Here is a 13283-nt window from a genome sequence, read left to right as displayed (position 1 = left end):
CGTCTGTCCGTCCGTCTCTCTGTCAGTGGGCTAAATCTCGTGAACCGTAATAGGTAGAGGTAGAGAAAAACTGATTATCCGTAAGGATTTTCTTCCTCTTCAAGAAAAAAAACGGTATATCGAGTAACTGGAATGGTAATTTAATTTTATAGTAGTATTCATTGTAAATATTAAATTGTATTTAAAAACTTATGTTTTTTTTAATTTGGTGTAAATATATTGCAAAGCATAAAAAGTTTGGTAGTCTCTTACGATATTGTCGAATTATTTGGACGCAGGGTATGGTGCAATACCTACCATCAAAGGTGGAGGCGGCATGCATATTGACCACTATATATACCGAAAACTCTCATAGATCCACATTGTCTAGTGCATCCATCATTTTAATCCCAACATGAAGATCATCGTAAGTGTCAAAGATAGTGTTTAAATAGTGTAATGCAGTGTTTCCAAATATTCTATTACCTGTAAACAAATTTTTACCTCTAATCTAATTCAGAGTCTAATAATTACTAAGATAATCTTATTTAATTATTAATATAATTTGATATGATCCCTAAAAAGAAAAGTGCTGACTTACTCACTGACAGATTCGTCAACGCCCCGCCCAAACCCTTGGACCTAGAAAGCTGCGTATTAGAGGTTCCCTTTATAATGTAGACAAGGAATAAGGAATGATTTTTTGAAATTCCAATGGGAGTGAAGCCGCGGATGGTCACTGGTTTTAGATAAAAGGTACAGGTGAAAGTGAGTTCAGAAATTATTTATTAAAAACTATCTCTCCTTTTCAGATTGTCCTTTCCCTAGTAGCCTGCGCCTTGGCTGGGCCCCAGTCGTTAAAGGAGCCGATCCCGATTTTACGCCAAGAAAGCAATATTAACCCTGATGGCTCTTTCCAATACTCATACGAAACCGGTAACAGTATTTCTGCTTCAGCTTCCGGATCACTCAGAAACATTGGTGCTAAGGAGCTAGCCCTTCAAATCCAAGGAGAGTTCCAATACCGTGGTGATGACGGAATACCCATTGCCCTGACCTACGTGGCTGATGAGAACGGTTACAATCCTCAAGGGAGCGCAATTCCCACTTCTCCCCCAATCCCCGCTGACATTCAGCGCGCCCTTAAATACCTCGCCACGGCACCTCCACAGAAAGAATAAGCAATAGACTGAAATTGTCACGTTTAACTTTTAACACCCATAGGTAAAAGTGACCAAGTCAAGTATCCAAAATTTTCTATTTTTGGGCACCATCACAAATAATGGAATTCCATATTTGGTCACAAACATCAACAAATATGAAAGTGAAATTAAACAAAACACTTACAAAAGCACTATGCGACAGGTCGAGATGGCAATCGGGGTATGAGGCGGGGCGTCCCAACCCCAATTGCCATCTCAACCTGTCGCGTACTATACCTAAATATCACGTGAATACGTCAGACTAGATCATTATAAGTCAAAGAGTCTATATGGCTATGATAGTAAATAAGCTGTGAGGTTTTCTGAAGACTACTGATTAGCACCTGTCCTTTTATGTGTACAAGAAAATATCAATTGGCTATTACGATTGGCATATTGATTTATTTGATAATGCCTTTTATGTTCTGTTTAAATGATTAGTTTAATATCAAATCTTTAATTTTGATTTACCTAAAATACCCTTATAACAAATAAGCCGGTATGCATAATTGATGGATTTGCGCTGTTGCAACTCCATACCATCCTACACAATCTAAGATTTTTAGAGTTAGTTCAATCTTACATTAATAATTGTACAAATCATTTCAAAAGCCGATGCCTATAGCCTTTATATTGCGGCCGAAATTAATATACCTAATTAAATTAGTAATTGTAATCTGTCAATAGATGGTATTTAGCAACATTGCATAGAAATAGGAAGTAAGTTGTTATTTGTTACAAAAGATCACACAATTTTTGACAAATAACAGTATTGCTAAGTAACTTATTGATCCTAGATTATTAATTTCGGCCGATATTGTGAGGAGAAATTGAATTTATTTGACTAAAATGACACCTTGATGTAGATATAACAGCTTCTTTAAAATTCAATTTTTTCAACTGATGCAGAGCTCTACATTTCAATGCGATTTCGACTGCAGGAGTACTCGCAATGACCCGTCCGACCTATTGGAAGGTAGTAATAATAGCCGTTGACATTTAAAACAAAACTAGTTTTAGAGGCCTGCGGGTGCGATCATCTTCACTTTGATATGACAGTGGTTTTATTGACTGGTTTTAAAGATTTATGTTCAGTGGTTCTCAAGGTCAACAACGATATTATTTTTAATACTATATCCGTTTTTAATTATATAATAAGAGGTTTTGCACGAAACTTTGTTCATTTAGTTTTGGGTTAGAGAGGGCGCATCATATGCTTAAGAAGTAGGTATAACTAATGATACAGTACCTACCCAACTACTATTAATTGATTCGAACGAACATCATTTACCCAAATTTTTTGACTATAAAAAAGAATCTTTAGTTCTCTGACAGAGAAAAAGTAATCACTATTGGACAATAAAATTTTCTAAATTTCTTAGGTGAGTACTTAGATAGATAGGGATTGAGGGATGTGTGGCCTAGTCATGACAACGCATATCATCATCTATTGCCATTGTTAAGCAAATTGACTCAAGTCAAGTCGGTAACTGGATGGGTGACCGAGTTTGGAGATCCATATTTCGCCTTTGCGTTTCCTCCATGCCTCGGATAGTACGGTCCCGAGTAGTATCACCTCAAAATACATAATAGTACAGGTACAGAAGGTTCACTCCGCAAAACCATTTAAATAAATAGCAACTCTTGCTACGACACAATAAAGTGCAATTCCGTCCGTAAAATATAAAAGCTCTGTGCTTTTATATTTTAAGTTAGCGAGATTTTAAGAAACAAATTATACTTAGTAAGATTTACTGCTATTTAGTCCAGTAAATAGAGCATTTAAACTCGCACTAAATTTCCGATCCAATTTCTTTTTTTTTCATGTTAAGGGTCACTTACTGACCATAAAATGACAAAATGCTGACAGATCCAGGTGGAGCTTCGATCATAATCTTGAAGGAAAGTTTTTGGCTGATATCTCGAAAACTATCCACTTTAGGGCAAAAATTATAAAAACCGTTATAGTAGAAAATAAAATTTTGCATTTTTTGTTTCTTGTAAGCTTTTTTGTAAAACTTACCGTTTACGATTTATGACGGATTTTATGAACCGGTTTTTCCAATATTTTATAAGCTATCGGCCGAAATAGAAAAACCGGATCATAAAATCGGTCATAAATCGTAAACGGTAAGTTTTACAAAAAAGTTTACAGGGAACCAAAAGATGCAAAATTTTACTCTCTACAATAAAAGTCTACATTTTTTACAATTTAGTGCGAGGTTGACCAAAAAAAAACGGCTTTATTTACTGTACTATATTATAACATGTCGGCATTCTCGTCCATTACCTTATATTTCCTCATCATAACCTTTAATTGAGACGCTCAAGGATTTTTGTATAATGAGGAAAAAGTCATGATTATGTTATTTGTAAGGTTTTGGTTTTTGATTTTTAACGAAATTCAATAATTTTAAAGCAATCAAATCAAATAGTTTATTCAAAATAGGTAATAAATTACACTTTTTGAAAGTCAGTTGCATTTGGAAGATGGTAAAATATCTGTGATGATAATTTTTACGCGAACATAAAAACTAAAGCTACGATGGTTCCAAACACGCCCAGATCTGAGAAGAGCCCACAACAAACTCAGCCGGGTATTCTTTTTATTATCACCACTTTATAAGACTAATAAAAGCTTAGATATACCTACTAGAGTTTTCTGCGTGAAAAAATCAGGAATGAGAAACCAGAGTAACCAACAAAGCTAAACGGGTTGCGAAGCTGAAATGGCAATAGGCAGGGCACATAATTCAATGAAGTAATGTTCAATAAAAGGATAGAGTTGGGCCCCAAGATGCTAGAATGGTGACCAGTGACCTCGTACTAGAAAGCGCCGTATTGGATGACCCTCTTCCCCCAAGACCACTAGGTGGAGGCGATGGATTCAGGCGGCGCGGCGCGGCGCAAAACCGTATAGCGTGTGGAAGTCTCTACAAGAAGCCCATGTCCATCAGTTGAATTTTCACCCATGACGTTAATGGGTTTGTAAGTTAACGTTACTAAAATTATCACTACTATCATCTATATCCCGACCATCAAAAAGAGTACCTACGATAGTACTTTGAATAAATGATTTGAATTGAATTGCTTATAATCTTTTTCAGTCTTCTGAACTTACTCAAAAAACGGAATACCTACTAAACTTGTACCTCTGTCTGTTCGCTGTGTGCGAACAGCTAGAAGTTAAGTTTTATCCAGATATTATTATGAGCTATTTTTTTAGGGTAGGTTCACATGTTGCTCAAAACTCCAAAACTCTATGTTTTGAAAATTCCAATAAATCTAAAGTATGAAGACCGCAGAACGAAAATTATTGTAGATCAAGGGTCTTATATCTAATTGTGACTGATGAACTGTAATAACGATCTCGAAAATGTTTACTTAGATTTTTGATTGCTTCTTTGTAACAATGTTCATAGCAATGATTTTAAATAATATGTCTCTTTCTTTTTACATCGTATTCTCATTGCTGAGGATTTTGATTTATTTCCTTAATTGAATAATGTTTAGAGGTTTTCTTGAGGCATGATGCAGTAGGCTCCCAGGTCATTCCCACATTTGGCTCAACAAAAAGCATGTAAGTACAATTTTAACTCTAATTTTAAACCTAAAGTTTACCGATTAATTTATTATTTTAAGATGTTAGTGAAAATTTCAAGCAAAGAGACGGCTTAAGAGGCTATAGAAATAAAAATAAATAAATAAAAACACCAAATTATGAACACCAGTTCTGTACTATTTACTTAAATTAAAATAATTACTCCATTAAAATAATATTATATTACATAGAGCTTATTGAACTAGTAAATTCAATTCAATTCAATTCAAATTTATTGCGAATATGGGTAAACAGTGGAGATGTTACAAAACAAAAAAGGTACAGTCAAATTCTGCCTATTAGCATGCAATATGTTATGATATACCTAACAACGTGTAGTACATAGTTTTGATAAAATTAGTCACATTAAATACTTAGTCACAAAAATTAATAATTTAAATAATAGTATTATAAATGTCAAAAATTAAAATAAAACTAAAACTATTATAATCAAGCCATGGCTGGCTTACTATTAGACACGGGTCTCTTCTCAGAATGTGAAGGTTTGGTCATAGTCTACCACGCCGCGCTGGCCGATTCAGATTGGCAGCCTTCTGTACAGTACTGTACAACCTTTACCTACCTATACCTTTACATCAGTACACCTTTGTGAAAAATATAGAGAATTCTCAATCATGCACATTTCCTCACAATGCTTTTCCTTCACCGTTAAAACTTAAAACAAATGATATTATACCAAACCCACATACTTAACTCAGAAAAGTTAGGTGCCTACCCGGGATCGAACCTCGGATCCTCCGACTAGGACTAAGTAGTCTGGTTGGATACCATAGATATAGAATTTGAATACTACCAAAAATATATTATTTGCTTGCGCCTATAATGTTGTTTACAGCAAAGAAACTCTTGTAAATAATATTTATATAAGTTTTTATTTCTGCACGTGCCTGGGTTATTATGAAGTATAGAACGCGAGAATGAAAATTTGCTATACTCTTAATACGAGTACTTAAGTAATGAAAGCGTCAAGTTGTTTTTGTGAGCTATGGTAAATGAAAATACATTTAAATACTTTGCTTGACCTAGGAAATATATCAAAACATATATTTATATATATATTATATATACATATTATAAGGAAAAGGTGACTGACTGACTGACTGATCTATCAACGCACAGCTCAAACTACTGGACGAATCGAGCTGAAATTTGGCATGCAAATAGCTATTATCACGTAGGCATCCGTTGAGAAAGCATTTTTGAAAATTCAACCCCTCAGGGGGTGAAATAGGGGTTTGAAATTTGTGTAGTCCACGCGGACGAATTCGCGAGCATAAGCTACTTATGTATAAAAGAACGTTCACCAAGAAACTCTTTATCTATTTTCAAAAGCTTTGCAGTGCATTAGGTAGTAGAGTAGAGGTACTTAAATTTAGTGTTGACATCGTAAAAAACCGGCCAAGTGCGAGTTGGACTCGCGCACGAAGGGTGCCGGACCCTTATCTATAAAAACGACCAAAAAAATCTGGTTTGTAGTATGAGAGCCCCTTAAATATTTATTTTACTCAGTTTTCTTTCTGATTACATCACACTAAAAATATTAAACTGGGGTCACGAACTAATAATTAGTATATTCAATTTTCGAAGTAAGATAACTATATCAAGTGGCGTATCATATGAAAAGGCTTTACCTGTGCATTCTAAAACAGATTTTTATTTATTTTTATGCATCATAGTTTTTGAACTATCGTGCAAAATGTCGAAAAAATACGACTGTTGTGTAGGAACTCGATATTACCGGTATTTGTTGTTTAGCGGCAACAGAAATACATCAATTTCAAAATTTCAACTGTCTAACTATCACGGTTCATGAGATACAGCCTGGTGACAGACGGACTGACAGACAGACAGACAGACGGACGGGCAGCAGGAATAGGGTCCCGTTTTACCCTTTGGGTACGGAACCCTAAAAAGTGGTGAGAATGCTCGAAAAATTAGAACCTGTTTTTATTACTATTTATTTAATTGTTCACAAAAAATACTTACATTACAAGGTTTATTACGATTATGGTGTAATCTGTAAACCTAAACTCGGTTGAGTTTTTCTGTAGGTACACCATCGTAGTGTCGTCGACATAAGGCACACAGTTATGAAGTTACAATTCTAAAGTAATTAACACACAATATAGTTGAACTAATTACCTACATTTACATTTACTTATCTAATACTAAATATAAATGCATATAAAATTCAATATTTACAAACTAAGTACAAGTTATCCAGCTTATTGCTTATTACACTCAAGTCACACGCTGCTGTTTCCACGTGCAGTGCTTTATACTGAAAATAAATAAAAAATGTTAGCATTTCTTTAATTTTCTCACTCGCGTATTCAGTACGAAAAATTCGGAAAGCGCATACGAAGTAATATATAAGTCAATGGGCAAGCGAGAGTTTCTCTCTTTGATTTACGTAATTTGACATATGACCTTTATAGACTAAGAACTAGTAACCAAAACATATTGCTTAAAATAACTGTCGATAAAAAGAGTAACATCAATAACGATGTTACCCACTTATCCCTAGGACTTCGTCCGCGTGGACTACAAAAATTTCAAACTCCTATTCCCTCTATTTCAAACCCCTTTAGGGGTTGAATTTTCAAAAATTCTTTAATATAGCTAGCTTCTTTCATAATAGCTATCTATATGCTAAACAGCCCGATCCGTCCAGTAGTTTGAGCTTTGCGTTAATAGAGCAGTCAGTCAGTGAGTCCGTCAGCCTTTCCTTTTATATATTATATAGATTTACATATTTGTATAATATAGATTATCTTATATTCAAAAAGTAAAATTCTCCCATTTTAAATTTTTTATTTATAGTCCGTACAAAATAACTTTTCACGCGCCTTTTAACTATGGGTCAACTGTCTTGTCAAAAGTACTGTTTACCTTTAAAATAAGGACAAAACCGTACTTTTGACATGACAATGACACAATATAAAGTTAAAATGGTGCGTGAGAAGTCATTTTGTGCGCATGATAGATATTTTTCCTTTCCAAGTTTACTAAGGGAATTCAGGGATTAGGTACACCAATTAAATCGAAAAATACAGAGTGGTTGGTTTAGCCATGGTATGTACTGATTATAATGTTGATCAAGTACATTTTATTATTTTGATGATTAGCTCTTAGATTAGGATGATTGTTAATATTGCTCAGTTCAAGGTTATGTAATTTAAATATTAATGCCTAATTAATGCAATATCTAAAATTGATGATTCAGTAAATACTTATCATGTGTGAGCTTTTGATATTGTTTTTTTTTTTTTAATGTTAAAATGACTAATATTCCCCTTTCCTCTCCAACTAAGCGTCAAGCTTGTGCTAGGAGTAGGTACGACAATAGTGCAACGGGCGGGGTTTGAACCGTCGACCTTTCGGTTTTCAGTCCACTCCTATACCGGTTGAGCTATTGAGGCTCTAAATCTAATATAATCTAATTGTTAAGATTAATTTAAAATAAAATTTTAGTTTTGAAGGAATGATGTAAAAGGCATAACTAAAATAAACTAGATTTGCAAAGGAAATTGTTAGTAAGTTTGCTTGAGATCTATTTTATGCCTGTGCATAAATTATGTGGAGAAATCATTGGAGAAATATTATTTTCTACTATTGGCAGTAAGTAGTTTAGGCACGTCACCAGTGCCCGTAGTACAAGATTTTACGTCTCACCAAACCAAACCAAATTCGAGAGTCGAAATACTTCCGCGTTACAGTAAAATGGACCTAAACAGCCTTGACTTGAAATCAAATATTCAATGCCACTGATTTTAATTTCGCAATGTTTCCGCTTGGAGCGCTGACTGTAGAAGTGTAGACAAACTTGAGCTTTAAAACAAGGCAGTTAAGATCCAGTTTACTGTAACGCGGAAGTATTTCGACTCTCGAATTTGGTTTGGTTTGGTGAGACGTAAAATCTTGTACTACGGGTACAGAGAATGGGTAGACATGGGGTAGACTAAAAGAGTTCAACGGGTTCTCGTTTTTGTTCGACACGTCATTTTTACTATTTACTAGCTGACCCGGCGCACTTCGTATCGCCTACCTAACACGTCACTCAATTGTTTTGCCTTCCCGGAACCCCTCCACTAACACTTAAACTTTACGGTATGGTATTAAACTTCAAATTGACTTTTAAGTATTATTACGAAATCTTTTGTATGAGAATATAGAAAAGTGTTGTTTTTAGACTTTTTCAGGCAATTTTTTAAATTTTTCTCTCCATAAGAACCATTTTCGCATTTCAAGGAATATTATAAAAAAAGAATTAGCGAAATCAGTTCAGTTGCTCTCGAGATTTGCTCAAGGTTTTATCGTTTAGTTTTATATTAATAAAATAATAATTATATTTGTAATACCTGTAAATAATACTTCTTATTTCAATTCATAACTTACTAAGTGAATAAAATATTAAATAGTTCACTTTGAGATAAATATGGAACATATAGTACAAAATCTTACTCACACATGACCATCTTTTTGATGAGAAATGTTAAAAAAAACTTGATTGTAGTCAATAATTTGGAATATGATATTCTTATTGATTAATTAATTATGTATGCACAGAGATTGTCATGTTCAGAGTCATAGAAACCCATCCGGGTTTCACATATTGCCATAAAATTATGTCTACCTAATGTTAAAATGGTATTCAATATGGTTTTCAATTCGACATGCATATACTGTGATAAACTTAGAAGTTTATGTTTTTCAACTATACTAGAAACGCGTATGACTAATGATTCCGTTGTTGATTCAAAACTACAAAGTTTTCATAGATCAAAAATATCAGCGAACTTTAACTATCTCCAAAAGTGTGTTCAGGGAAGCATACAAATAAAAGTACTTGTGTGCTTCGAAACAACTTACTAGGATTTTATTCCAGCATGATTTTGTGACAAGTATTTCGTACTTCTGAAATATTGAATTTTTCGACATATCAATCTCTTAGTTATTGAAAATTGAGGTAAAACATTTTTAACTATAAAAAGTAAGTATGTTATTGAAGTCAGATATGGCAGCGCGCAGCTAGTGGCTTGATGCAGTAAGCAGTTGTCTGCGACTCCTTTGCGCAATAGTATAAATGTTATGTTTTTACCGAATACCTAATAGTACCTTTTTTTTTATTCAGACCTTACAGGCCTCAAAGGTAAATAAGGCTGACTCGGCGAAGAAGTTTAAATAAATAGCGACTCTTGTTACGACGGAACAAAGCGTAATTCAGCTCGCAGAGCACTGCAGCCTAAAATTTAATAAACGGTTCTATTTCTATCACGCAAATTCTAATCTATAAGTGTTATATATAGTGGGAGCTATCAAAACTCGAAAGGGCGCGCCGCGCGCTGTGAGTATATTTTCACCACGTGATGGTTCACTTCAGTGATCATATTTAAATGAAAGCTATCAAACTCAATTGACATTGATTGGTTCTACATCGCTGCTTCACTGAGTGATACAAAAATAATTTTTCGTAGAAAATCTTCAATGGATTAAAAATAAATGTCGAATGAGCTTTCATGGCTTTCATTCAGTGATACATAATCATCACTGAGTTAGCGAATCACCACGTCGCGATGGTAGGGCGCGCGCTTAGATCCGGGACAAAGATAAGCCTACATCACTCCTTTCGAAGCGGCTGAAGTTCTCAAATAATTCTGTTACTTTTTTTTGACTCCAGTGCGGTTAGGAATCCACACTAATATTATGAATGCGACAAGGTGTCTGTCTGTCTGCTAGTTTTTCAGGGCCCATCCGTTTAACCAATTTTGATGAAATTTGGTACAGAGACAGCTTGCATCCCAGGACATAGGCTACTTTTGATCCCGAAAAATCAACGAGTTCCGACAGGATTTTCAAAAATCTAAATCCACGCGGACGAAGTCGCGGGCATCATCTAGTTGTTTATATGTTAATCGCGTGAGAAAGGCCCTCACGCGGGTAGCGTAAGCTATCTCTAACTGCACCCGATAAAAGATTGAAAATTCGTTCGGGCTAGTGAACTTACGAAAAGAACAATGTTTCTCATAATCACAGACAGACATTTCAATTTCACTTGTTAGTATCGATGAATTTACAATTTTACTTACTATTTTGTTAACCTTCAAAGCCTGTTGCGACTACAAATATCAGAGTTTATCAGTGACGCGAATTAAAAATAAGAGATAGATTTTCCATCTGGGAAACCATGGGATCAATTTTAGAAATATTAGAAATAAAATTGGTTCTTTCTTCTCATTTTATCTATTAAATAATTGTATTTTTATATTTGAATTAAAAATAAGTACATCGCAACAAAAATATTGTAAGGCAAACAAATAAATAAAAAATAATTCGGGTTTGATTCCCGGGTATAATATTACATTTTATCAAAATCAACAGTGCTCCTTCCTCCATGACATGACAAGACTCTATGGTTACATATTATTTAGAATATTTTGCTAATAGAAAATTCTGTTAACTAATAGTTTTACTTTTTGTTTCAGTGACATTTCTCAAGATCACCCTTTATACATCTGTTCTCTTTTGATTGATAGAAGATTGATAGTTTTAAAAATCAAATATTAATATATTTGGATATCGCCACTAAATTGTGTTTATTGTCTATGTCAACGTATAGGCTTTGACCTTTACAACTAATTAAAATCAAACGATACGATACCGTAATAATATGAATTATTATTAAGCAGTGTAGTTTACAAATAAATAAGGTTAATACAAACAGTATAAGTATAATATAATATACTACTACTATATTATATTATACTAACATAATATGCACTTTTTGAATAGTGCCTGAGACATATGAATGTAAAGCATGTAAATCGATAAAAAATTTGATCCCGTATCCCGAAAAATCCCTAATTGTTTTCGGAATAAAAACTATCCTATATGTTAACATGGAGTATCAGCTACCACTGTACTAAATTTTATTTAAATCCGTCCAGTAGTTTTTGCGTGATGCGCGCACAAACAGACAGACAGACAATTCCAAAAAAGTAAATAGTTTTGGGGTCTATATCGATAATAATGTTTCCTCCGATTAAAATTTTCAAAATATATTTAATGTACAGAATTCGTCCAGTTACAGTTTTACTATAAGTATAGATAGATAAATAAGTTAATAAAAATATTACAATGTTCAACTTAAAACATTAATGAAAAGCGCAATCGAATCTACATAAGCATACAACCTACATCCTAGATTCGCGTACTTGACCAGTAGAATATTTGTGTCATTTAAATTTGCATACCTAGGTACTGCTGTTTATGTATTGTTATCGCTCAATAATTTATTTTTATGGTCAATATAAAAGCATATATGTGTCGTTTCAGCCATCATAACCATCTGATATCTATAAGAAGAACATAACGCGAAAATTTGTGAAAATATATGTAGTTTTGATGTGATTTAAAGTGGTTTAATTTATTACTGTTTGTAGTTTTGTAGAAATTTTAAAATGAAAATGTGTAATATAATTACCGTACCATTTCAAGTAGGTATTCACATAATTAATTTTATGACGTACGCTTACGCAGAATGTCGCAACAGCGAGGCCCTTTTCTGTTACTTTAATTCACTAAACCAACTCAACTTCTGACTGCCCCTAAGTTTCATGTTTACACAGTGTTTACAAAAGTGATTACTGAGTTATGTCAATCTACCAAATTTTATATTATCATCATCATTAAGACTAGAACCTAAAAAAATCCCGGTAATCTACATAGCTATTTATTTGAAATTAGGTTTCAAAAATCCTGTGGGAACTCTTTGATTTTCCGGGCTAAAAAGTAGCCTATGTCACTCTCTGGTCTTAAACTATACCCATGCAAAAAATCACGTCGATCCGTTGCTCCGTTGCGACGTGATTGAAGGACAAACAAACAAACAAAAACACCTTTGCACTTATAATAGGGGTAGTGATTGCACCTAATTAATACAATCACGGATCTTTTAATAACTTGAATGCTAAAAGTCATTTAATATGTTTCAATAAAAGACAAAGATAGATAATTAACATGATATTGCCATTTTTTTGATATATGTATTATTATCCTTGTCATCTTAAGAATGAGAGGTATAAGAATCGTCAATGGTCGGAAGTTAACTCTTGCTGAAAATGAATGATTAGGTAATCCGAAGCTTCCCAAACTGTTACCATATAATAATATAATACAACCGAGACTTCAAAAAAAAAACAATTACTTATTTATATTTAATACTACTTAATATTAGTACTTGATAGGATTTAAAAAATCAAGGGTTTCCTTTGTCGGGGATTTCGGGCGGGGGTTTGGCGCCCCCCCCCCATCCCCCTGGCTACAGCCATGATGTTATTTAAATCTATAGATATTATTCGGATATTGTTTTTGTGCTTTTCATAGAAAATAATTGAACCAGAGTATTTTTCAGATAGTCTCTGGTTTCAGTAGTAGCTAATAATAATTTATTCTTATCATAATAAGCAGCATGACCAAGT

General features: G+C 33.8%; 1 protein-coding gene across 1 annotated transcript; it reads left to right on the top strand.

Moving 5' to 3' along the window:
- Window positions 1–394: 394 nt before the first annotated feature.
- On the top strand, window positions 395–1160 carry LOC117982561 (endocuticle structural glycoprotein SgAbd-8-like). The gene is made up of 2 exons (XM_034968926.1): window positions 395–406; window positions 792–1160. The coding sequence occupies exons 1-2, from the start codon at window positions 395–397 to the stop codon at window positions 1158–1160; spliced, it is 381 nt and encodes a 126-aa protein (XP_034824817.1).
- The last annotated feature ends 12123 nt before the right edge of the window (window positions 1161–13283 follow it).

Source organism: Maniola hyperantus, chromosome 5 (assembly GCF_902806685.2).
Source record: "Maniola hyperantus chromosome 5, iAphHyp1.2, whole genome shotgun sequence".
NCBI classification, from domain to species: Eukaryota; Metazoa; Arthropoda; class Insecta; order Lepidoptera; family Nymphalidae; genus Maniola; species Maniola hyperantus.
The sequence above is the reverse complement of the archived record's forward strand: the minus strand, read 5'-3'. Positions and strand labels throughout refer to the sequence as shown.